Source organism: Dermochelys coriacea, chromosome 6, assembly GCF_009764565.3.
Source record: "Dermochelys coriacea isolate rDerCor1 chromosome 6, rDerCor1.pri.v4, whole genome shotgun sequence".
In the NCBI taxonomy this organism is placed as follows: domain Eukaryota; kingdom Metazoa; phylum Chordata; order Testudines; family Dermochelyidae; genus Dermochelys; species Dermochelys coriacea.
In genome coordinates this window covers 60,039,559-60,065,875 of record NC_050073.1, presented here as the reverse complement: position 1 = coordinate 60,065,875, position 26,317 = coordinate 60,039,559, and the positions used below count along the sequence as shown (strand labels likewise).

Genomic DNA, 26,317 nt, shown 5'->3' with positions numbered 1-26,317 from the left:
CCAGATGAGGCCTCACCAGTGTCGAATAGAGGGGAACGATCACGTCCCTCGATCTGCTCGCTATGCCCCTACTTATACATCCCAAAATGCCATTGGCCTTCTTGGCAACAAGGGCACACTGCTGACTCATATCCAGCTTCTCGTCCACTGTCACCCCTAGGTCCTTTTCCGCAGAACTGCTGCCGAGCCATTCGGTCCCTAGTCTGTAGCGGTGCATTGGATTCTTCCATCCTAAGTGCAGGACCCTGCACTTATCCTTATTGAACCTCATTAGATTTCTTTTGGCCCAATCTTCCAATTTGTCTAGGTCCTTCTGTATCCTATCCCTCCCCTCCAGCGTATCTACCACTCCTCCCAGTTTAGTATCATCCGCAAATTTGCTGAGAGTGCAATCCACACCATCCTCCAGATCATTTATGAAGATATTGAACAAAACGGGCCCCAGGACCGACCCCTGGGGCACTCCACTTGACACCGGCTGCCAACTAGACATGGAGCCAGTGATCACTACCCGTTGAGCCCGACAATCTAGCCAGCTTTCTACCCACCTTATAGTGCATTCATCCAGCCCATACTTCCTTAACTTGCTGACAAGAATGCTGTGGGAGACCGTGTCAAAAGCTTTGCTAAAGTCAAGAAACAATACATCCACTGCTTTCCCTTCATCCACAGAACCAGTAATCTCATCATAAAAGGCGATTAGATTAGTCAGGCATGACCTTCCCTTGGTGAATCCATGCTGACTGTTCCTGATCACTTTCCTCTCCTCTAAGTGCTTCAGGATTGATTCTTTGAGGACCTGCTCCATGATTTTTCCAGGGACTGAGGTGAGGCTGACCGGCCTGTAGTTCCCAGGATCCTCCTTCTTCCTTTTTTTAAAGATGGGCACTACATTAGCCTTTTTCCAGTCATCCGGGACTTCCCCCGTTCGCCACGAGTTTTCAAAGATAATGGCCAAGGGCTCTGCAATCACAGCCGCCAATTCCCTCAGCACTCTCGGATGCAATTCGTCCGGCCCCATGGACTTGTGCACGTCCAGCTTTTCTAAATAGTCCCTAACCACCTCTATCTCTACAGAGGGCTGGCCATCTCTTCCCCATTTTGTGATGCCCAGCACAGCAGTCTGGGAGCTGACCTTGTTAGTGAAAACAGAGGCAAAAAAAGCATTGAGTACATTAGCTTTTTCCACATCCTCTGTCACTAGCTTGCCTCCCTCATTCAGTAAGGGGCCCACACTTTCCTTGGCTTTCTTCTTGTTGCCAACATACCTGAAGAAACCCTTCTTGTTACTCTTGACATCTCTTGCTAGCTGCAGCTCCAGGTGCGATTTGGCCCTCCTGATATCTTTCCTACATGCCCGAGCAATATTTTTATACTCTTCCCTGGTCATATGTCCAACCTTCCACTTCTTGTAAGCTTCTTTTTTATGTTTAAGATCCGCTAGGATTTCACCATTAAGCCAAGCTGGTCGCCTGCCATATTTACTATTCTTTCGACTCATCGGGATGGTTTGTCCCTGTAACCTCAACAGGGATTCCTTGAAATACAGCCAGCTCTCCTGGACTCCCTTCCCTTTCATGTTAGTCCCCCAGGGGATCCTGGCCATCTGTTCCCTGAGGGAGTCAAAGTCTGCTTTCCTGAAGTCCAGGGTCCGTATCCTGCTGCTTACCTTTCTTCCCTGCGTCAGGATCCTGAACTCAACCAACTCATGGTCACTGCCTCCCAGATTCCCATCCACTTTTGCTTCCCCCACTAATTCTACCCGGTTTGTGAGCAGCAGGTCAAGAAAAGCGCTCCCCCTTTGAATGTTAACTTGTGAGTGGTAACTATTGTAACCAAAAGGTGGTCTCTTCTTGCTCATCTCTCTGTAGGATTTCAAGAAGTGGTTAAGTCTTGCATTCCTCAGATATCATTTTTACAAAAAACACTAAAGTACATTTACTACTATATGATGAAGCATCATAAATAATTAAACCTAAGCTACAATTGTTAATTAAAAGAACAAAGTACATTTTGTCAAGCATTTAGCCTGGAGTCCCCTTTCTATTTGTTCACTAGCTAATTTGGAAAAATCAGTAATGCACCTTGGATCTCCCTCTGGTGAGTGTACACCAGCGATAAATTATTAGTATACATTATTGCACTTAAGTGTGCATGGAGAAATACTATTTTATTAACTGAATAAGTCAGCTTTAAATTTTAAGCTGAACTACAGAAAAGTCAACCACCTCAAACAATTAGTTCAGAGCATCATGGGTTTATTGCTTGCGGGAGAGCGGGGACCGGAAAATGGTTTTAAAGTACAGTAAGTTTTGAAGTTACAGGATCTCAGAGAAGGCTGTGTGCAGCGATTGAACCGAAGGGGAGATGGGAGGAAAGAAATCCTGCTTTTGTCTAGTTACTGCTAAACTGTCTCTGCCCAGGAATTTTTTTTTAACCCGATCCATGAAAATAATTTTGAAGAGCAGATGCTTTGCCTTGGGAATGCATATAATGGGAGGTGCTTTCAAGGCATTTTCACAATGGAGGCTACGCCTGAACCTCCTACAAGAGCTTAATTTCCCCCCAATTCTTCTGGAAATATATGTATTTATATTACACCTGTTGCGAATTATACCTGATCGGTCACGCACGGTTCAAGTTTTTAGGCTGAGGCACCAAAAACCAGGTCCAGATCTGCAGAGTTTCCAGTCTGTGTTTAATGTATTACGCTCGAGCGTGGTGCCCCCCCGCTAGTCAGGAGGGGACCCCGTATACAGTTTATGCAAAGCTTATATACCATCTGACATCGCGTGCTGCCCTCGTGCATCGGCACCCTTAACCAATGAATTCCATCCTCACCCCATCCTCAGCCACTCTCTGGTGAGTGCTTTCTCGTGTTCTGAGAATGTCAACAACTTTATCATTAAAACGGAACATGCAGTTACACAACGTGCCTCGCATACCACAAACACAGGAAGGACAACAGTTTCAAGGCCCGAAACGATTCCCCAAATGTGCTGCGGTCTGTGCTGAACAGTTTCAGGGCCTGAAACGATTCCCCAAATGTGCTGCCGTCTGTGCTGCACAGACAGTGGCTGGCGCCAAAAGGTGCCAGCTCTGCACATATTAGCTTTTCCCTCAACACACCTATCCCAACGGCAGCTAGGTGCATGAAATACAAAAGGGGCTTATAAAACTAGTGAAGTAAGCCAAAAACTCACCCCTTGAGCACTTTTTTAAAAAAGCTTAGCAAGTTTGACTCTATAGGATGTGATTCAAGTTGGCAGTGACTCCTATCATCAGGCCAAGCAAATGCAGCCCTGTCCTCTCTTAACACTGATCTCCGTACAATACTCCTAATCTCTATCACCACAATGCATGTTAAGTGCAGTTACCTTAAACATGGACTCTGATGTTTCTAGGTTCAATTCAAGGTACTGACTAGGCTCTTTTAGTCCTTAATAGTCTAGGAGTCAGCTACCTAAGAGGCCACCTAACTTGGTTGCATTACAGCAGTTAAGATCTACTGGGTTGTTCTTCATGGTGAGTTTTATTGTCTGAGGCCAGCAATGGCATATTTTTGGTTGCGGATCCCTCGCTGGTGGAACTCACTCCATTATCTCTCCACCTATCAGAACCGAGTGTGGTGAGCTTTAAGGAACAATCCAAAGCATATTTGTTTACATGGGACTTTTAAGCACAACAGCAGACTGTTAAGATGGAGACTTATGCTTGTGGATTTTAATTGTTACAGAGCTGCTGCAATGGGTGATGTACTAAAAACCAATAAACAAACAACATGCAGAACATACATCATAAAATCTCTTCAAGGATAGGTTTCACGTTTCAAAAAGAAACGCTGACAGATTCTTTGCTATGGGTGCTGGAGCAGCTACTGTGTAACACACACATCTCAAGTCCCAGCTTGAGCAACAAGAGGAGAATAGCAGCAGAACAAAGATTGTGAAGGGGGGACTGTACATTGTTGGCAGCAGGAATAATATAGTATCATCCCACTGGTGGGGAAGAGCCAAAAGGACTGAAGGATCTCTCTGGCTGGCAATGAATGCAATATAAAAATTTTATTATATATATATATATATATATATATATATATATATATATATATATATATCTCCATCCATATACAACTCCGGAGAAAACTGAAACGTTGCCTCAGTAACATCCTGTAATAGAAAGTCATGTCTTTATTTGGATCCTGGCATGTGGACCTTCTGACCTTATGCTCAAAGTCCCTTAGACTTCTATGGGATGTTGCACAGATGTGTAAGGGTCCTCATGTATGGATCCTGTACTGAAAATTGCAGGCTGCAGATTGTAAACTCTTCAGCACAGGGAAAATCTCTCGAGGCTAACCCACTCAGGGTACTGTAAAACAAATATTAACATTATACAGATTAGTTGTACACAGCATACAAACATTTCATCTTAATTTTGTTACCTTTTCAAAGGGTCACTCAGGTCAAATCTGGCCCCAAACTGAAGTCTGGTAAAAACAAGTTGTTCGCCAGGAGGTATTGGTTGTGACTACACAGTTAAGGTGGCACTAAGTTTTTCACTTAAAGCAAGGATTCAACCTGTTTTGTATGACGAATATAGTGTGTCTCCTCCCCCAAGTTCATGGCATACAATCTGAGAAAGGACTGAATTTTCTGAGGATCTCCCATTAAATCTGCAAGTCTGTAAGAAGTATGTCCTGGTAAATCCTCTTTTTTGTACCTTTTTGCTCAAAAAACATATGACAAAACTTCTCTCACACATCCTCAAATTTCTGACAACCTCTTGGATGTGGGCCCACAGGTTATTTTCCATTAGCCTTTATAACTGAAAATGTGCGTCAGCAAATACATTTTTTTCAAGAGAAACCCAGGAAGGACTCTTTTTCAAAATGGTCACAGTCTGCCCTCATTTAAGAGGACCCCCGTTTCCCTACAGTATTAGAAAGAGGAAGTTTAGGCTGCTCTTAGCAGAGATGGCCACTGCCTTCCACTGTTGCTAGTGGGAATGACGCCAGGGAAGATGGCAGCTTTCTTTGCTGTCAGGAGCCAGAGAGGGAAACAGAGGTGCTGTGAAGGCATGTGTGCTGGGGGAAAGAGCATGTGGAAGATAGATGGAAAACTAGGCTGCAGCCGAGTGTGGTGTACACAGAGAGATGGAGAAGATTAGAACGGCAGCTTCTCCACAGCCCAAAGGTGAGGAGAGGCTAAGTACAGTCCCGTCCAAAAGCCAGCAGAGGCTCACATTTTGTTTGCACATTTATTGTTGAGTTTTTAAATCTGAAATGCTCACACACAAATTGTGGGCTGACTATTTCCCCCTCAAGACTCAAAAAATCAGAAACAGGCAAAAGCCAATGTGACTATGAATATTTAAGCCAGTCATGATTTCAAAGGTGTCTAATTCATGACTATTGAATACTTGTGGTTGGCAATACTGCTCCCGACACCCGCTCTCATTCCCCCCACTGTAATCCCAACTTCCTTCTGGCTAGTGGCAATCTTGGGTGAAGACACTCTCTGGGGCTGCCCCAGTAATAGAACTCACCCCTTCCCCATGTCCCAGCTCCTAAAGTTATAGGGAGAGGGGAGGGGAGGGGGGCACTGGCAACAAACTCCCGTTAAGTCAGTCAAATTCTGCCCTTGCTTACATCTTTATATAAAATCATTCATACCAACATAACATGACAGTTCCTCTCTCACCAGCTTTCCCCTGTAGCTTTAATTTTTGTGGGGTACTCTGACATTATGGCTATAAGCCCCACAGAAATGCCTATACAATAGAACCTCAGAATTATGAACACATTGGGAATGGAGGTTGTGTGTAACTCTGAAATGTTTGGTTTCAGAGTAGCAGCCATGTTAGTCTGTATTCGCAAAAAGAAAAGGAGTACTTGTGGCACCTTAGAGATAACACATTTATTAGAGCATAAGCTTTCGTGAGCTACAGCTCACTTCATCGGATGCAGCATCCGATGAAGTGAGCTGTAGCTCACGAAAGCTTATGCTCTAATAAATTTGTTAGTCTCTAAGGTGCCACAAGTACTCCTTTTCTTTTTTCTGAAATGTTTGTAACTCTGAACAAAACGTTATGGTTCTTTCAAAAGTTTACAACTGAACATTGTCTCAATACAGCTTTGAAACTTTTCTATGCAGAGGAAAAATGCTGTTTTTAACCATCTTAATTTAAATGAAACAAACACTGAAACAGTTTTCTTACCTTGTCAAATTTTTTTTAAAAACTTGCCCTTTATTTTTTTAGTAGTTTATGTTTAAACACAGCACTGTACCGTATTTGCTTTTTGTTTTTTTTTTGGTCTCTGCTGCTGCCTAATTGTGTATTTCAAGTTCCAAATGAGGTGTGGGGTTGACTGGTCAGTTCGTAACGCAGGTATTCGTAACTCCGAGGTTCTACTGTACATAAAAATAAAATGCACTAGTCTTCAGCAGCACTACCTTAACGTGCCACTGCTCTTCACATGGTCGCTAACAAAACCTCATGTGATAAAATGAGAAGCCAACTCTTAAGCACTGCACCTAATAAAAATTTAATATAATAAAACAAATCAAAAAACCAACAACATTTTTTTTAAACCATTCACAATTAAAGTGGAAAAAAACAAAAAATTGTAAGGCAGCCATTCATGGAATGATTTCATGTGTACAAATGGTTTTGAAAAGATATTAAAATTACAGCTCAGTATGCCGAGTCACTTCAACTACAGTAACCAGGCAATTTTATTCCTTAAAAAGCCTGAGTTGCTGGAAGATGTAACCAAAGGAAAATGAGAAAAGCTGATATTTTTAAAAGTTTGAATCTGAAATTCATTGGACGGGTTCCCCACAACACCGCAGACAAAAGCAACCAAACTCCTCCTTCCAGATTTCCTGAGGATGATTAAGGAGACAACGTAGACGAGACCAACAGCAACATAGTTATTCCATAGCCTCTCCATGTTCTTCTGAGTATAGTTGACGATAAGGGCACAAGTCAGCCACTGCCAAGGAATCCTATAAAACAATCACCAGCCTCTACAGTAGTTCCTGAACAAATACTGTTGTTCTTCTGGGTCTCTTGGATAATGTTAAGGTTTTAAGATATTCCATACAGGAGTGCTCTTTGAAGCTCAGATGTAGTCACTACATTCTCGTGCTTAATTCCTGGCCAACTTCTAATATATGGAGCAGTCATCAAAACATCCTTATCCTGGTGTGACTGCCCTGCCATTCTCACATCTGTAAATATAAATGAGGCTCCTGTATCTCAGTTGTCATCAGGTACTGAAAAAATATTTTACCTCTATTAAAGGAACAAAAATGATATCAGAAGAGTCAGTGAAATAGCTGAACCCACTGGGACTAACACAGATGTAATCTTAATTGATTCTTAGTATCTACTCAACCATCAGGAACTGATAAATTAGCTGATGTGGAGATTTCTGGTTTGGGGGTGGGATTTGGAAAAAGAAGGGAAAAATGCAAGCCAATCAGTTACAGTGTTGCCTGGGTGTACCTATTTTCCACCCCATCACAACTGAAAGCCTATACAAGATGGACATTACAGACAAAAATGGAAGAGTAATGAAGAATTGATTTGCAACTAAGTTTCCTGAGGAAGGGAAACTGACAAGAGATGGCCCTGACTACATGTGATGATTGATTTTATTGTGGCAGATAAAGAGGGAGGATGGAGGTATGATCAGAGAAGTTTTCACCCCAGCTCATATTTAACTGAAATCCTATGTTGAAAGAAAATAATTTGCTGAGGAACTACAATCAGGATAGATTTGGTCACTTGAGGCAAAAACAGTTACCTTCTCGTAACTGTTGTTCTTTGAGATGTGTTATCCATGTCCATTCCAATCAGGCGTACAATGGCCACGGGGTTGTAATGAGCTGCAGGCAACACTGGCACCACTGGCAGTAGCACCGCTGACAGAAGCACCGGCACCGCTGTTGCCCCCTACAGCTCCAGCACTGACCCTCCTATCAGCAGCACTGCTGACAGCTACAACTTCGATTCCACTGGCATTGATGATATTGGCCCTGCCGGAACCAGCAACTTCAGCGCCTGCCTTGGCACCCTCTGGTGCCTCTCGTGTCACCTTGCCTTTAATAAAGGCTATCCTAGAGATGACCAACACGCTGTGGCAGACCCCTGCTTCAACGACTGAGTCTGATTTCTCCACCTCTTCTGCCTGTATGCCCAAGGTCTGGGCAGCACGGTGTAAGAGCTGCTGGAGTGCCGTTATCTTCCAGAGCTGGGGACGTTGACGTCCCGCAACCACTTTATCCAGGGAGGATAAGGAGGAGCAGCCTGGCAGCGGACCCTACTCACTCCCTTCAGCACCCCGTGGGTCTTGCAGCACGCAGTATTCCACCGCCTGCGATGCCGGAACCGCTGGAGGAGGAAATATTGGTGCTGAGGCTGGTGGTACTGAAGTTGCTGGTTCCAGGGGTGCCGATATTGTCGATGCCAGTGGAATCGAAGTTGTCACTGTCGGCGGTGCCGCTGACAGGAGGGACGGTGCCGGAGCTGTAGGGGGCAACAGCAGTGCTGGCGCTTCTGTCAGTGGTGCCGTTGCCAGCGGTGCCCACAGCTCACTACAACTCCCGTGGCCACTGTACTCCTGATTGGAATGGACATGAACAAGCACTCGAAGAATGAAACTTTACCTTCTGCTACAATATGCCTCCCTCTGATAACCCCCAATTCCCTTGGTAACTGCGGCAGTCTCAGCCATGTAAAGTTTAAACAGTTCAACAGATATATACCATTAAGGCAGCCCAAACAAAGAAGCTAGTTCAAAGTGGACAGGAAAAAACATAAATCTTATGCCACTTAGTCAAACTGCAAAGTGAAAACTGCACATTACTGGGCTTTCTGTCCCCTTTTGTTTGTAGACATTTTAATCTGTGAACCCTTTTCAGACTCTTGCACTGTTATGTCTTGGCCAGTAATGCTTAATGCTCTGGCCTCTCAAGCTTAGTTTACACAATACTAAATTGAGCATCATCATCACTGGCAATTGCCCCAGAAGTTGGAGACTTGATCTTATGATGTGTCCGTAGTCTGATAAAACCCTCTTAGCAATGCCAATAGGAAGATGATTATCACTATGGTAAACCTGCCAGAAGCTACGTCAGCAGGGAGAAAAATTTGGTCAAATGTCTCCTCCTCAATAAGCAATGGTCCATAGAGAAAGGTTCTGGCTGGATATTGCACACTGGCAGAAAAAGATGGTAAATGAGACTCCTACCTACAGTGGATACATAGGTTTCTGACCATTACAGTGACGTGACATGAAATGATGGCTGAAGCTGAACACAGATGTTGAAAGATAACCATAAGAATGTGCTGGGGAAAAATGGAAGTAAACGTAAAGTGTGGTTCTACCCCAAAATGTAACTGCAGAAGTGTCACCAGGGAGGGTCTAGTTTCATTTTCTGCCAATGACTACAGCTCAGATTTGCTCAGTTTACAAACAGAATTGGTATTTTTTCATAACTGCCAGCCCTGCAAATTTACCAAGAGGTCTAAGCGTAGGATTCTTTATATGTTGCCAGTCACTACCACATGTCAAAAAGGTTCTACAGACCCAATTATGCCCTCAGTGACACTTGTGCACCATCACTGCCTTCAGTGGATTTACACAGGTTTGTCAATTGCAAACAGTTACACAATGTGGTGGTACACAGAGAACAGAATCCAGCTCTCTAGCTGAGCTGTGTTGGCTTTTCAGAGATAATGGGAGTAAAAAAGTATAGATTTGTATTTGTCTCTTGAGAAACTAGGCATGACTAAATACATAGAGGGAACAGATCTAGTCAGTTAGGTGGTGCTATTTTTGCTGTTGCTTTTCAGAACACAATAGCTTTTTAAAAGTCTAGTGTCCTGTACCATGGTTTAGGTCAATATTTTATCTAGCTTAAAATAATTAGTCTTGTGGGAAGGTCTTCTACATCCTAATAATTCTCCACTGATTTTCATATCCACCTTTCTAATGGTAAAAAACAAAAAAGCAGTCACCGTTAAAATCTGATCGTGGATTACTGTTTTTGTGCTGCTACAAAGCCACTGAACAGAGTGATCGCTAATTAAACTAACAAATCCTGTTCCAAGAGCCATACTGATACCCACTGCTGTGCTAGAAGATGAGGATGTAACGAAGTTAGAGCCATGATGGCCTGTGTACCATAAGAAACAGATGGTGAGGGAAGAAAGGGGCTCTCTCTTTCACAAGCAGTTAATAAGTTCCTTGAGAAAGCAGTGTTTTCAAGCTTTGAAGATTTGTTTCAAACAATGAAAATGACTAAAAACAAAAACAACATTTTGGCATTATTATATTTAAGAAGTGCAGATAGATTCAGACTAGGGCTTAAAATGGACGTAGCATAAAAGAAATTTTTGTAAAACAAGAGCTGTGTTTTCAATTTGTGCATGTCAATTGTTCTGAATTTGTATGCATTACAGTTATTAAAATGTACCATTTCTTGCATAATTAAACAAAAACATTGCCTGACAAGAGAAGGCATGTCTTGATAAGGAGAGAATCTTTTATCACCCAGCTGCAATGGCACTGAATTCCAGAGTAGCATCAGTACAACCAACCATAATCAAGAGGTTGTGGATTGCAAGATTCCCAAAGGAGAAAGGTATGATTTTAATAGGTTCTCAAGAAAAAACAAAATGCTTCTTACTTGTTGGTATGAAGATTTAGCAGAGCAGTTAACTAGTTTAGACACACCATGGACTTGCCAACATGCACAGAGTATGAGTATTTAACCAGAGATCTTGTTTTGTTAACATTAATATTTTTTATTTAATGAAAGAAAGGAAAACCAGACCACTAGTTTGAGCCCTTTGTAAATGAGCTAGTATAGTTTTCTGGTCCCTCAAAATCCATTTCCATCAGATCTCCACTCAGAGCCCTAAACTGTTTGATTGAAAAAGACTGTGTATTTGTCTCTTAAGGATAGTAGCAGTGCAGCCGGGGTGCCATATTCCTGTCTCTACAATTTTGGTTGCTACTCTTTACGGACATGATGGGAGATCTGCTTCCAAAGTGTGCTGCCTTTGTTTTTTTTGTTAAATAATGTAACAAGCCATTGCATAAACCAAGTAAAAACAGAGTATTTCCTTGTTTCTAAGACTTCCTTGGTTCCTTTGTGTTAATCCAGGAAATGCAATGCAAAAGTCATCTCCACTTACTAAACTAGCTGAATTCTCACATCCTAGACTTCCTCTAATCTTTGTCCAATAACGTTTTTTCCAATCCACAGTTATTGTCTTTTGCAACAAGTGCATTACCCAGAATTTTGAGTACTGCATCTTTACAGCAAGGCTTGTGGCACTGATATTACAAGGATCAGTCACATATGTCAGGACAATATAAAAAAATTGTAGGGGAGATTCTCCTATTCTACTGGTAAGAAGATTTCCACATATTAAAATGCATCCATCCATTGTTTTATTCTCAGCTGTGAATGCTGAGTTACTTTGGTGATTGCAATTTCATGATGAGCCATTTATTCTTCCCCACTCACCTTTCTTAAAATTCAAAGTCCATCTTCCCTGAGAATAGGGGCCAGAAATCAAAATTAAAATATCAAATGTCTTCAGAAAAGAAAATTACACAGAATTTATGTCCGGCTGCCAAAGTATATTTTGCTACACTAAAAGCTTTTCCAGAATTCCTCATGTTGGAATCAAGCTTCCCTCTGAACTCCATACCGCAGATGGGGTGGATGATAGGGTAAGAGAGACAACGATGCAAAGAGCAGCTGACATTTACTGCTCACACCAGATCAAGGAGAAGACAAGTGACTTTGAACCTTTAGTGCTGGTGCCCAATGGACAAAACTAGAGGAATAAGACAGCCCAGGACCAGGGCTGCCACCTCCAGGCGGCTGAGTCCTTTCCCACCTGTTGATTCAGGTTTGTGGCTATGCCCCATTCCTCCCACCTCTGGGAGGACGTGCACTGTGGCAACATAAAGAAAAGTCCCAGCAGAGAAAAGCATGGCAACTCCAGTGGCGTTGACTTCTGAAAGGGCTTCTTTGCTGCTCTGCGAAAGAGAAAAAAAGTGTGGGGGGGAGGGGAGAGTGAAAATGAATCAAATGACAAATGACTTTCAAAGTGACAATCTTTTTTTAAAAAAAGATACCACACTTGTGTCTGAAAATGTTTTAACGACTTATACTTTCAAGTAGCATCTGACATTATAGTCATTGACAAAGTTAGAGGAATTAAATACATTTTTCCCCAGTTTGTTTACTTTGTGCATTTGGCAGTACTGTGTATATAGTAAACTGAACTGTCTCTCTTGTATAGTCAGTTACCCCTGTTTGTGTGAGTCTTTCACACAGCAATGGGGGAGCAAAATATACTTTTTAAAATGGGAAAATTAAATTGTAAAACCACAAAATTTGGCACTCCCACACTGAAGTTCTTTTTTTTTTTTTTTTTAAAATGACTAGATTTCAAGATGACCTCAAGTCTTTAAAGGCCTAGTTCTTTTCCCACTGTGTCAATGGGAGTTTTGCTACTCATTTCAATGAGATCAGATTTTAGGGCATAGATGCCCACCCAGCTGTATTTAAATTTTAAGCACAGAGAGCACTGTGCACTTTCCAGGGGTTCTATACAAAATTATTACATACATAGGCTGTATCTAACATGTTAAGAAGGATCAAGAATCCTTCTATTCATTTTATTTTAGTATGTCTCTCCATTTATAGAAGAGGTTCTGCCACACCGGAATTAGGATCACACTACACCATAGATAATAAAATGCAAAATTTATCCATTCATTTTTAAGGTCCTTCTTTGGTCAAGCTCCCATTTATCTCTGTGATCTTATTTCCTGGTATATTCTCAACCTATCCCTCTGACACAGGAGAGGAAGCCAACACTGGCAAGCAGAGATTGATTCTTTGCATCTGCAACTGCAGTAGCTCCATAATTATTTCTGCCTTCCCAATTCCCCCATTCTTCTAAAATGCTGCTCAAAACTCAGCTCTTAGCCTGCCTAAAACCAATGACCCATCAACAAAGATCCCTCATCTGTGTTTTTTATTAACAAACCCATCAAACCTCTCACCATCTACTGTGTAAATGGAATTGTAGCTAGCATAGTTCCTTTCTAGTGTCTCCCCCAGGGTATTTACTCAAGTCTCTCCCTGTCCGTTATTCTAGAATCCTTTTATACAATTTCATAGCACATCATCTATGCAATTTACAGCAGTGGATTTGTTACAGAAAGGTGACAGTAGACAGGAACATTCCGATTGGGACAGGTGTGATAAGCACATGTGCAGTGACCTAATTGACAGCTCACTGGTTGTAGATAGCCTAGATGAGGTGGGTTTTGAGCTGTGCTTTTTACAAAGAGATGAGAAATCAATAAGGCAAAAAGGCTATTTTAGAGAGAGAGTCTAAAATTCAGCACCTGACATAGGAGGGATGATCAAAACTGAAAGAGCAAAGATTGAAAAGAGAAGGAGCTCTTGAACATGAGGAGAGCAAACTGTAGTGGAAGGGGAACAAGAGGAGACCTTTAAGAATTGGAGATGATGCGATGGTACACATACAGGCAAGAAGGCATGTCACAGTGTTCTGAACGGACCTGAATAGGAAGTCACCTAGGCATGACATGACAGAAAAATATACCAAATGCTTAGAAAAAAAATCTTGGTGAGAAACAGCATACAATCCTAAACAGATGTGTCACTTTGTGGCATGCACAGAATAGGACAGTCTCTTTTCACATCTCACATATAGACAGCACTACCATTTTTATCCCTTGATTTCTGATTAGTTCTCATTACAATTTTAACACTGGATTAGGGAACAGATTTATGCATCCTAACCCTTCAATTTTAGCCAGAGATTGGATCACCAAGTGTTTCCTTCACATCTATTCAACAGAGACTTCAATTCCAAATTGCATAGTCTTTACCTTTTTACTCACTGCAAGTGTCAGGCTCTGTATTAGGCCAGTTTCTTAGGTCATTATATGAACTATACTGAACAACTGGAGGATGGAAGTTCTGAAATATCTATAGCTCTAAGAACTTTGCTGAAGTTTCTACACTTGGTGCATTTTGAGTCTCCATTTAGGCCCTGCATATTGAGCTATATTTTAGACTGGGCTCGGTGACAGATCTCTGAAGACAATACAATACACTAACCAAATCAGCCTCCCACATCCTACCTTCTACAGATAAGTTAACAGGCACTTATATAAAGACTGCGTTACACATGTGTACACTAGTGCAGTGGTTCTCAACCAGGGGTAGGCATACCCCTGGGGGTACACAGAGGTCTTCCAGGGAGGTACATCAACTCATCTAGGTATTTGTCAAGTTTAAACAGGCTACATAAAAAACACGAGCAAAGTCAGTACAAACTAAAATTTCATATGATTTGTTTATGCTGCTCTATATAATATACACTAGAAGCTTCAGTTTATATTTCAATTGATTTATTTTATAATTATATGGTAAAAATAAGAAAGTAAGATATTTTTTCAGTAATAGTGTGCTGTGACAGTTTTGTATTTTTATGTCTGATTTTGTAAGCAAGCGAGATGAAACTTGGGGGTACACAAGACAAATCAGACTCCTGAAAGGGGTACAGTAGTCTGGAAAGGTTGAGAGCCACTGCACTAGCACATTTAAATATATTTACTATGAACTAGTTAAGATGAACAAATGAGGCTTAGCCTAATGAGTATCTTATTGGGTGTTCATTCTAGGCAGATGTTGAGGTTTTCCTTGGAGAGGATGTATGGTCACTAACAGTGCATCATTTATTGTTGCAAGTCTGTCTGTCTTGGAAAAAACTTGATTTTTCAAGGGAACACCTGGTCTGTCTCAATCAGAGTTCACAATACATCCTGCATATACACAACTCTACCATCAGGACTTTATTATGTAAATAAATATTAAATGTTTTTAGAAATGTTTAGATACAGATCACTTTGAATGTTTGGACTGCTATAGTCAAGAATCCAAACCTTAAGGATGGGCAAGTTGTCTAATGGTCGTATCAGCACACTTGGGAGTTGCGATTCCTAGTTTTCCTGTTCCTGGCTTTACCAGCAACTCAGCCTGAGCTTCTGTCTTCCCATGCTTGATTTACAGGACAGTTGTGAGACTTAATGACGTATGTTTTAAAAGGACCTGGATTGTCTTGGATTAAAAACACCATGTAAATGTGAAGCATTAGCAAAGTCCCAGGGATTCTGTCATGATCTGGACCCAAGTTCTGCAGCAAGGCCTCAACTTTGAATGGCACGTCAATACTGAATTAAGTGATACTTGATAATGCTGCAAAATTTACAGTGTATGTTCAAAACCTGAGATTTTTTTTTTTACCTTATTAGAAGTACAGTGTCCCTTGTGGCATTATATTTTAATATTAAATACTGTATATTGTATGCTTCAACTACAGTTTTGATGTGCTGCAGATTTTTGTATTGACAATGTAAGAAGTTGTCAAAGGGGAAAGCTGGAAGCTTTGGGCAGCATTTGGGGCTTTTGGTCATCAAAGACAGAAAGGGAGATGATTTGAGTTTGAGCTCCCAGGTGCTGTTTCAGGCTTTGGGCAGCAAGGAGGGGATGCATCTCTTCTTTTCCTCTTCCTAGAGGTAACAGTTTGTCCGTCAAGGAGCTGGAGCTTGAACTCCCGATCCCTTGACAGTGACAGCCACACCACTGCCCCAATATCTTCCACTGAATCCAGTATGGATGGATATGCGCAACAACTAAATGTTTCCACTAAAATTATCAGCACTGTAACCATTAATGTTAAGATTTAAATTCTCATCATGTTTCAGTGGCAAAATCCCTTCAAGATGAATGGAGACACATTTCCACACGTCAGAGCTACTGTTTCAGCATTATCTGCTTGCAGACTCAGGAGGTCAACAAAGCATCCATTTGTATTTGTCAGATTAGTTTCTTAAAGTGAAACTTACGAAGCAATTTATCTTCTTAAAATGAAAGTTTAGATTCCCCAGCACAACTGTATGACAGATTCAACTGCCACCGAATTGTGGAAAAGTATTTTTTGTTTAGTTAAAACAAACCGAAGCATCTTTTTTTGAGAATTTTGTTCATAAACTTGCAACTATAAGTTGTGAATGTCCCAGCTACAGCGGATAGTATGGAAAAATGTATTGGCAGCGGGTGAAGCAGTTTGGAGCTATGTGTTCTACAAGCCCAGTAAGGAGTTCCATGCCCCCCAAATCCAATTGCTAAGCTCCCGGCAAAATTAAATCCCAAACATTTACCTTGCTTAGCCCTAAGTATGTCACCATTGACAAAACAGGTGCTGCCAATGCAAAGACCAGCAAGTGCTTTCTGATTCGATTCCGTTCCAGCCCAGCATGCATTAGAAAGGAAACCAGGCCAAAAGCAGCTGGTGCCTGCAAAAGAACAATAGTCAGTGCAATATTTTCTTGGCTAGGATTCCCTGTAATTTAAGATGTCCAAAGACCAAAAAAAAAAAAAGTGTGATAAATATGTATTATTCTACTAACTATACTAAAGTGGAATATTCCCAGTCAGAGTGCAGGGATGCTCTCCAGTTACTGACCTAGAACAGTTATGCCACTCTCTGCATTCTTTTTGGTTCTGGCTATCTTATTTGCAAAATCACTGGACGGTTATTTCATAATAACAATACAGCATATGAATCCACGTACTATTATTGAATGCCAGGATTTTCATTACTGTACTGTACTGTACTGTACAGATTTGATGGGTAACTATAACCCTTTTGTTCTGACTAAAAGCTTTGGTGATCAAAATTTGTTCTGATCAACTTTTGTAATCAGAATTTTTAGATTACCTGCAAGAAACAGATTTGCCTCCTGAGTGACTTTTCTTCAACTAAGGCAGGAAAAATTCCAGCATTTACATGAGTGAAGAAATGCCATCAAAGCAAAGAAAAAGAGTCTGTCAAACGGTCAGTAAAAGATTAACAATTTTTTTGATTTATTTCCCTCCTTCAGGCCCAATTCTGATCCAACTAAAATCAATGAGAGCTTTGCTACTGACTTCAGTGGAAGCAAAGACCAGACACTTCTTCCCTTCTCCCATCAATCCAGTCCCTTCCGTATAAGCCACAAGAACTATCAGATTTGTGGTTACATCGGGACGATCCCAATCTTTCCTTCCCAATTTAGTTTTGAAACACAATGTAAACTAAAATATCTTGCGGCTGCCTGCAGGAGAAGCTTGCTGATCTGTAGGAAGTGAAATATACGTGGGGAAAGGAGATAGGTGGGGGAAAAGTAGCAGTAATTGTGGAAGGGATAAGAAAGAGAAAAAAATTCAATTTTTTAAAAATTCTTTCAGCATCTCATTGACAACCCACTTTTAAAAAAGTTTTCTTCTTTCATTTAAAAATATTTACTGTACGCTTTTAAAATATTGTTAATAATCTTTTAAAATGTCAGAATAATAAGTGTGCACTTCCTCTTTACTTGGCAATAACCAGATCCTGACCTACAAAACACCGTGGCCTTTTGCCTCAATGCTGTCATCCCAGAACATGGTTACCATGTACATCAGTTATTATACAAGTGAAAAGTGCAAACACAGCAGACCCAATTTTCCAAACACTTTAGGCATGCATCTACACAGGCAAAAGGTCTGAACAAAATGCATAACTAATTACTGTGAATGGCAGTAGGTTGCAATAATTGCACATACAAATTAGGTGTGCAACTGTGTGTTTGAGGTATTTGAAAACTAGATCCAATAAATCTTTTCCATACTATGTACAAATAAGGTCTGAACAAATACATGTTTACTTTAGTATTAATGGGAAGTTGAAAGGCTATTGCCCCAACTTTGGAGTTTGGTGTTTCTTCTTTATTGGCAGAAGACGTATCAAAACACTTATTACAGTACAAAGGAACTGAATTCAATTTTGCTTCAGATGTCTGTGATGCTGTAACCCTATTAACCTCAGTTACCCTTTAATGATGCAAAATGACTGCAGACCTCTTAATAAGTTACTCCTGGGAGAATTCTGCACAGAAGTAATGTCCCCTGCAGAATAATTCATTCATTTGCCCCTTCCAGGCAGCAGTCCTGAGCAGGTGTGTCTGATTTGGGCATTAGGAACAGCCAGGGGAGACATAAATAGCCACCTTGGGGGGCGAGGCTGGGCGTGCATGCAAGACTCTGTCCCTCTTGCTCGCTATCATGATGTGCCCAGATCCGAACAGGGGTGGCTCCTACCCTGCGCCGGTTCCAATTGCTAGTCCCGGCTAGGCTATGGGGCAACATGACAGGATTTCCTCTTCCCCTGCATGGAGTGCTGGGGATGGGTCAGACCCACACCCGGGAACCTCCCCAAGCTGCAGAAAGCTCTGCGCACACGCACACTTCCTGCCCCCATGGCTCCCTAGCCATGGGGGGGAGGGGTCACTGTACAGGTAGTTGCCCCCATCCACTCAAGCCCCATGTATTTGGACCTCCCACAAGCACAGATGCCCCACCCCTCTGCATCCTGACCCCCACACCTGCATCTACATCACCCCTGAGCTCCCTGCACTCAACCCCCTATCCTGCCAAGCCCCACTCCCCCTGCACCTGAACCATTCCGCCAAATCCCCAGCACCCAGACCCCCACCCCACTAAGCCCCAACCAGCTGCACCTGGACCCCAACTTACCAAGCCCCATGCCCCCTACACCCAGACCTCCCAGCCGAGCCCTATCCCCGTGACACCCAGACTCCCAACACTGAATTCCAACCACCTTCATCTGGAGCCCCTCTCCCAACCCCCCCAGCAGAGTCCAATTCCTCCTGCACCTGGAACCCCCCGAAGGAGTCTCTGTGAATCGAGATCTCCCTCGCACCTGGACCCCCCCACTGAGCCGCCTGCACCCAGGCTGTCCCATACAGAAACCTCACACCTGGATCCCCCCACACTTGGATCTTGCTGGACGGAGCCTGCTTGCCCCACACCAGGGCTCAGCGTGCGTGAGAGAGACTGTTCCTCTCGCTCACTATCATGGTGTGCCGACATGGAGGGAGAGGGCTGCATGGTGTTTCTGTGGCAGGCCTGGCCCTTGTGCTGTGTCAGGGTGAGGTGGAGCCTCACCACTGCATCCGTGTCCCAAAGAGGGGGCAAGGGCAGCAGGATCCCCCACCTCCATGTAGCCAGTGGCCTGCATTCGCCACTGTCATGCTGGAGCCTTCACATCCATTGCCCGTCTAACACAGTGTCTACAACAATTTCAATTCTAGTCCAGTGACTATATAGTGACATGCTGAGTACTACTTAAATATGCCACTCACTAAGGCCCCTATCTGGCAAAGCATTAGTTTCACCGGGGATACTCAGGCGCTGAACTTTATGGACATATTTAAGTGCTGTGCCAAATCATGGCCTAACCTCACTCCTAAGGATGTACTGCCCTTTAGGGTATGTTCACAGAGCAAAGAAAAACCTGCAGCTGGTCCATGACAACCAACTTGGGCTCACAGGTATTGGGCGTGGTAGGGCTGTTTCATTGCTGTGTAGACTTCTGGGCTGGGCCTAGAGCCCGGGCGCTAGGACCCTGCAGGGTGGGAGGGTAGAGCTGTCAACTTTCTAATCGCAGAAAACCCAACTCCTTGCCCTGCTCCCTGCCCCAAGGCCCCGCCCCTTCTCTAAGGCCACACCTCCTCACTCTATTCCCCCCTCCCTCCGTTGCTTGCTCTCCCCCACCCTCGCTCACTCACTCATTTTCATTGGGCTGGGACAGGGGGCTGGGAGGTGGTGGTGAGGGTCCCAACTGGGGGTGCAGGCTCTGGGGTGGGGCCAGGGATGAGGTATTTGGGGTGCAGGAGTGGGCTTGAGGCTGGGGCCCAGGGGTTTGGAGTGTGGGAGGGGACTCTGGGGTGGGGCCAGAAATGAGGGGTTCTGTGCGAGGGAGGGGGCTCCGGGCTGGGGCAGGAAAGTGGGGTGTGGGCTCCGGGAGAGAGTGTGGGTGCAGGTGGGGCCCCGGGCTCCAAGAGGGAGTTTGGGTGTGGGACAGGGCTCTAGGCTGGGGCCGAGGGGTTCGGAGTGTGGGAGGGGTTTTGGCATGCAGGCTCTGGGTGGCACTGACCTCAGGTGGCTCCCGGAAAGTGGCCAGCATGTCCCTCTGGCTCCTAGGTGCGCTGCACCTGCCTGTAGGCAGCGCCCCTGCCCTCAGGCGCTGCCCCCACAGCTCCCATTGGCCGCAGTTCCTGGCCAACGGGAGCTGCAGAGCTGGCGCTCATGGTGGGGGCTGCATGCGGAGCCCCCGTGGCCGCCCCTTTGTCTTGGAGCTGGAAGGACATTCCAGCCTCTTCCTGGAAGCCAGGCAGGGAGCCTGCCTACCCTGCTGCACCACCAACCAGACTTTTAACGGGCTGGTCAGTGGTGCTGACTGGAGTCCCCAGGGTGCCTTTTTTGGGTGTTGTGGTTGAAAACTGGACACCTGGCAACCCAATGAAAGGGTCCGAGAGCTCCGGCTCTAGTCCGAGCCCAGAAGTCTGCACAGCAATTAAACAGCCCCACAATCTGAGCTCCATGAGACCGAGTTGGCCGGCATGGGCCAGCCATGGGTTTTTGTTTGCTGTGTAGACATATAATTAAAGTCTTCTGTGCTTGACATACATGGGAATATTATGGTCGTCTCTTCTGTGAAGCCATATAGATGTGCTAATACGCCTAGTAAGTCAAATACGCCTATTTGTCAAAAAACATTTCGTGGATCTTTTTTATTGTCTGTATTGTTACAGACACACTTGCTGACAGGTATTTTGAAATAAATTTCCAATATAATTGAAAATAACATGATGTGTTATTTTGACAAATAAAATATGCAGATTTTTAAAATATTGTGCACAGAATTTCCCCAGGAGTAATATGTATATATTGTTCCCACAGTGCTGATAACCACACATACAGACAGAAATCAATTCTAGCAGGAGGAAACAGTTTTCCGTACTTTAACATAACATACATAAGTACCCCTTGCCATATCCCCAGAGCTTCTTCAAGTATCCCTAGGGGCTGGTCTACACTACCGCTTAAGTCAATGTAATTTAAGTTGCTCAGGGGTTTAAAAAAGCCATGCAAGTTGCATCAAATTAAAGCGGTGTCCACACTGCGCTATGTTGGCAGGGAACGCTCTCCTGCTGACATAGCTTCTGCCTCTTGTTGAGGTGGAGTAATAATGCCAACAGGAGAGCACTCTACCGACAGCAAAGAGCCTCTTCACCAGACATGCTGCAGCGGCACAGCTGCATCAGTGCAGCTGGGCCTATGTGCGTGGTAGGGTAGACTAGCCTTAGAGTCCCAAGGCTAAAACCTTTATTCGCCCTCTCTACCTTCAACAGCCGTGTGGCTGCTACATTTCTTCCAGTAAATATATTGTTCTCCTTTCTCTCTCTGCCCCATTTTTGTAGGTCACAGTCAGTTGTTTGGGCAGCAGGGGGTTGGGTTTGTCAATGAACAACTGAAATTCATCCTCCCCAACCCAGACTGACTGGATATACACCTCTACCCCGATATAACGTGACCCGATACAACACAAATTCGGATATAACGCGGTAAAGCAGTACTCCGGGGGGGGGGGGGGGGGGGCTGCGCGCTCCAGTAGATCAAAGCAAGTTCGATATAATGTGGTTTCATCTATAACACAGTAAGATTTTTTGGCTCCAGAGGACAGCGTTATATCGGGGTAGAGGTGTAGCTTCCTTTGATACCCATAGCCACCCCAATATTATACTTGTGTTCTCCAATCCCTTATTTTATATTACCACCTGATCACTTCACCGCATTTCCACATACTGAGGTTAACTCAAGCAAAAGACCCAAATAATTAACTCCTCCTATATGCAGTAGAAACTGACTTTTCTTTATTTAAAAAAAAAAAAAAAAGAGTATGATTTTATGATCAGGACTTACCTTGTGTAACATAATTGCAACAAACACTATTAACTGGACACTGGTCTGGGAAGTAGAAGCTGCTGCCCCCAATGCAACACCATCAGCTTAATGGGTAGAAAGCCAAAAGAATGCATAAGAGTTCACTGATTATTCATACACATCACAGGGTTTACTCATTTTTCCATTGGCTACCAATATAAAATTGTATATTGCTTTAAAAATAATTCCCCTTACTTACAAAGCCCTTAATATTGACCCAGCAGCTCTCTGACTTGCTTCCCCCTTCTTTTCCTGAGCCACTCTGAGGTTTGAGGGCAAAATCCTAGTCCTAGGGAAGTCAATGGGAGTTTTGCCACTGACTTCAATACCAGAAGGATTTCACACTGAGTCTGCTCAGTCTTTGGTATGTCCTAATATAAAAATGGAATAATTCAGGGAACAGAGTTTTAGTAACTAATTTCCAAAGTTATGGAATGTGTTTCCTATCTAAACTTAAAGCTGAAAATCAGTTTTAATCTTAACTAGAATTCTTTGTAAACTTGTAATTACTTTTGGAATTTTGAAATGTTTTACTGTGTAAACATTGTTTTACTGAATAAAAATCAAAAGAAAAAGATACAAATCAGTGAACTGGATGTTCATAAAAAAACTTCTCTCTCTTTATATAAAACACATGCGTTAACGAAACAACACTTTTTGGTTAAAGTCGGTTTCATGACACATTTATACAGTGCCTTTTATCATGGTAGATCTGAAAACTGTGTATATGTATGCATTTCTCTCTCTCTCACACACACACACAGTGAAGTGTAGAGGATTACTTCATGAGCGTTTGAGCTAAACAAATTATATATAAACAATAAAGTAATGAAGGAGTTAAAAAGATCATCCCAAATGAGTGTGAATCAAAACCTTAACACTGTATGAAACAGACAAATATTTTGTTTATAGAACAGATTTTTAGAGGCAAAACTGCTTTAAAGAAGTTTTAGAGAACTTTAAAATTGAGACTATTTTTCACAACATCCCCTGCTCCCATCTGTAAAAGTGGCTTATCTTAAGACCATGAATCCAAACTGTAAAGGTCTTGGAAAGACAGGGGGAAAGTATTAACCAATACATTTTAGAAACTTCTAAAAGTTACTTAAGATATACATTTATATATAGAAAAACTAATGATGACCAATATCTTCCAACCTACCAGGAGTAGAATTAAGTGTTGCCATTTCATTGTTTGTTGTAGGAGAACATACCTACATTTCCAGTGGTTAAATGCACCATTTTCTAACCCCCGTGGTCTGCAAAATATTGGACCTAGAATCAGTCACTGGTCCAGCACTGAATATTGCCCATCCTGCATGCAAGTAATTCCTCTCCACCAAATATGGATTTTTTTCCCCCGTAAAATTACACCTTTCTTCCCACTCCTTGCCAAGTGGCTGCTCTTTGAAAGTTTCTCAGAAGTTTGGAATTTTAGAAGTGGTCCCACCAGAGACAGATTAGTGGGCAGACTGAAGATGAGGCAGCCAAAGGTTCAATATAAACAAATAGCTAAATCTAACTTGCATTTAAGTGGTAAAATCCCTGTAACAAGAAGTATTTTTTTTTATTAAATGTGTTTACGATGCCTAACCCATTGTGCACTATTAAAATCCAAATAAATCAATAAATAATTTATTACAAAAGATTTCAACCCCACATGTATGACATAACAAATATTTGTATGTATTGCTTCATCCATCACTAATCAGCAGCCACCACTGGAGTTGGAGCAGCAGATGGTTAACAATGCACCGCAAGTTTTCAGGAAAAGAAATGAAGAAAAATATTGTATCTAATTAAGACTCCCAGGAACATTTTTGGAAGGCAGAATACTATTTTCATATTAGGATTTAAATCAAGCCAATCACTCTGCTTTTGTTTTAAAATGAAACAAAAGATGCAAAAAATTCAAAGCTCTCAAAATAGCCTTCATTTTACAGTAAAAGTAATTTACTAAATACATCAAATGGGGACTCACCAGATCCTAAATGACTGATCAAACATACTATAATACTGTTACAGCTGCAGTTATAATAGACAAATTGGCATCCCCTGCCCCTTAAAATTTTTGGATCAAGTGTTATTTTGCATTGCTAACACTTAACCTCCAACTATTTATACATTTAAAAAATTCTCTACGATGTTTCTTATCATCTAGAGTAGTTTTTCTCCTACAAGTTAAAAATCAGGTTTTTTTAAAAAAATCAGATTAAGATTTCTAAAAACCTCCCTAAATCCTTCTTATCTGGCTCATATCTAAACATATATCCCAGTCCTTGTGTGGATTTTTTTCAAACCATTTTTAAACAATGTTCAGTTAGCTTACTTAGGAAAAGATAGAAAATGTGCTTCTAAATACATAAAAAAATCCCCACAGAGCTAGCTATTTTGGTAAATATACAATAATTATTTCAATTTAAAATTCAAAAGGTTTATTTAAAACTAGACAGGAAAAAAGACAGTGGCAGAAGATTGCCACTTACAGATCTTATAGTTATTCAGCCTACCTGCAGCATGGACCACTAGTCCCAGTGTAGTAGTGATTTTGGAATTGCCTGACCTTGCCGCTTCTGGGTCTGAAATAATCATCAGGAAATTAAGCATTAGACAATATAAAATATCAACAAGCGTATGAATCATGCTGGAAGAAAACATATTACAAACACCAAGGCATAATTTCTCAGCTGTGACCCATGTTTAAACAGTTAAGCAATTATCATAGGTTTCCCAGACAAACTAGTCAAGACATCGTATACTATCCTTCAGAATTTACGGGAACATTGACAGGGGGATGGAACAGTCATTTTCCCTTAGCCGTTTGAAACTAAACTATCATTTGAGATTCTTTACCTTCCCCAGCTCAGCACAGAAAGGTAGCTTTAAGCCACCTTTGTATTCAGGATTCTGGGCTACTCCAAGGGCTAGTGCATCTCCCAGCCTAAATAAGAGCAGCCAAGAGTTGCTCTAATTTACATCAGCCTCCCAAATACTGCCTCTGGGGTATTCCACAGTCTGATGCAGCACAGAATGCCCACACTATCACGTGCTACCCAGGCCTGCTCCCTACCACTATGCCCCCTGAGCTGGGGATTATAGGAAGGGCCACCTATGGCAGTGACTGGACTATGGACAGCTCCCTGCTGGCTCCTTGTGGGCTGTTTATGAACCCTATATGCTGTCACACAGCCTGAAGCAGATGGCAGAATCCTCCCGTACTCTTTAATGTAGAAAGCGATCATCATGCATAACTTCTTAGGATTGAAGGCAGATGATGGGCCATTCATGTCCGTAATTGTTTGATATCTACTTTTACCTCACCATCTATTTGTAAACTAACATTTTCTGGAGAAATAAAAAAAAACCCAACACTCCTATAAATCCAACAGAAGGGGAATCAATCAGTGAAAATTGTAACAGTAGTTGACAGGCCACTGGGAAAAAAACAAAAATATCTGATCCTTTAAATTTCAAGTGGCCAGACAACTTTAACTATATTGCTACTTGACTCTGCTACCTGAACTGGAAGCCCATTCCATCTATTCACACTCAAGTTCAAGAGACAAAGTGGATGAGGTAATATCTTTTATTGGTCCAACTTCTGTTGTGAAAGTAGACTTTTCTAAAGCTTGTCTTTCACCAGAAGATATTATCTAACCCATCTTGTCTCTCTAAAGCTCTGGGACCAACACAGCTACAACATCCCTTCAAGTTCTTCTATCATTTAATTCCTCTTAATTTAAATCTATGTCCTTAGTTCTGGACTATCCACCAAACCCAAACAGACGATCACATTTAAAGGTTATACTCCATTCTAACCTCTATAGCTATGCTATTTTAAGGGAACAGAAAATCTAGTCAACTGAGATAACATTAATGGGTAATTAATAACACTGGTTCAAGTCAGGAAAAGGCATTTTATAAATCCCTAACTATTCTGGCAACACTTGCAGTTACTCTGTTATATTTCATGTGGGAGATAAAGCAAAGGCTCAGAAAAATTGTTCCCTATATTGTTCAGTTTTTGAGTCTGTGCATCTTAATAGGTCAAAGACGCAAAGAATCCCATTTTCTCCTAACCAGGAAAGAGAGAAAAAAGTGTTGTAAAATGTAGAAAACAAGGATTTCAATACAAGTTGGTCAACTAAGTTTCTTGCTAACCTATTTGCCAAGCCTGCATTTGAGAAGCTAAGCGAATAAGCTAACAGAGTCAGTACACAGACATGAGCATCTGTAGGGAAGACTTTCAATCAAGGTGAGAAGCCTATGTGTAGAGGAGGGGAAAGCTAGAAAAGTGAGAGTGTGATAAAAAGTATAAAATATTTACATAAACAAAATCTAAACATAAGCAC

General features: G+C 42.2%; 1 protein-coding gene across 3 annotated transcripts in view; it reads right to left on the bottom strand.

The window, feature by feature from the left end:
* Nucleotides 1–4,142: 4,142 nt before the first annotated feature.
* The window catches only part of SLC39A9 (solute carrier family 39 member 9), a 46,670-nt gene continuing 24,495 nt past the window's right edge, over nt 4,143–26,317 (bottom strand). The window contains exons 4-8 of one of the 3 annotated variants that reach the window (XM_043517471.1): nt 24,476–24,544; nt 21,945–22,030; nt 16,298–16,432; nt 11,897–12,067; nt 4,143–4,345 (exon numbers count right to left, since the gene is read on the bottom strand). In XM_043517471.1, the coding sequence (XP_043373406.1) occupies nt 4,280–4,345; nt 11,897–12,067; nt 16,298–16,432; nt 21,945–22,030; nt 24,476–24,544 (527 nt within the window). In that variant the 3' untranslated portion in view covers nt 4,143–4,279. Of the gene's footprint in view, nt 4,372–11,075; nt 12,068–16,297; nt 16,433–21,944; nt 22,031–24,475; nt 24,545–26,317 lie in introns of those variants that run through there. The other 2 variants (XM_038407336.2, XM_038407330.2) reach the window with 2 other exon arrangements.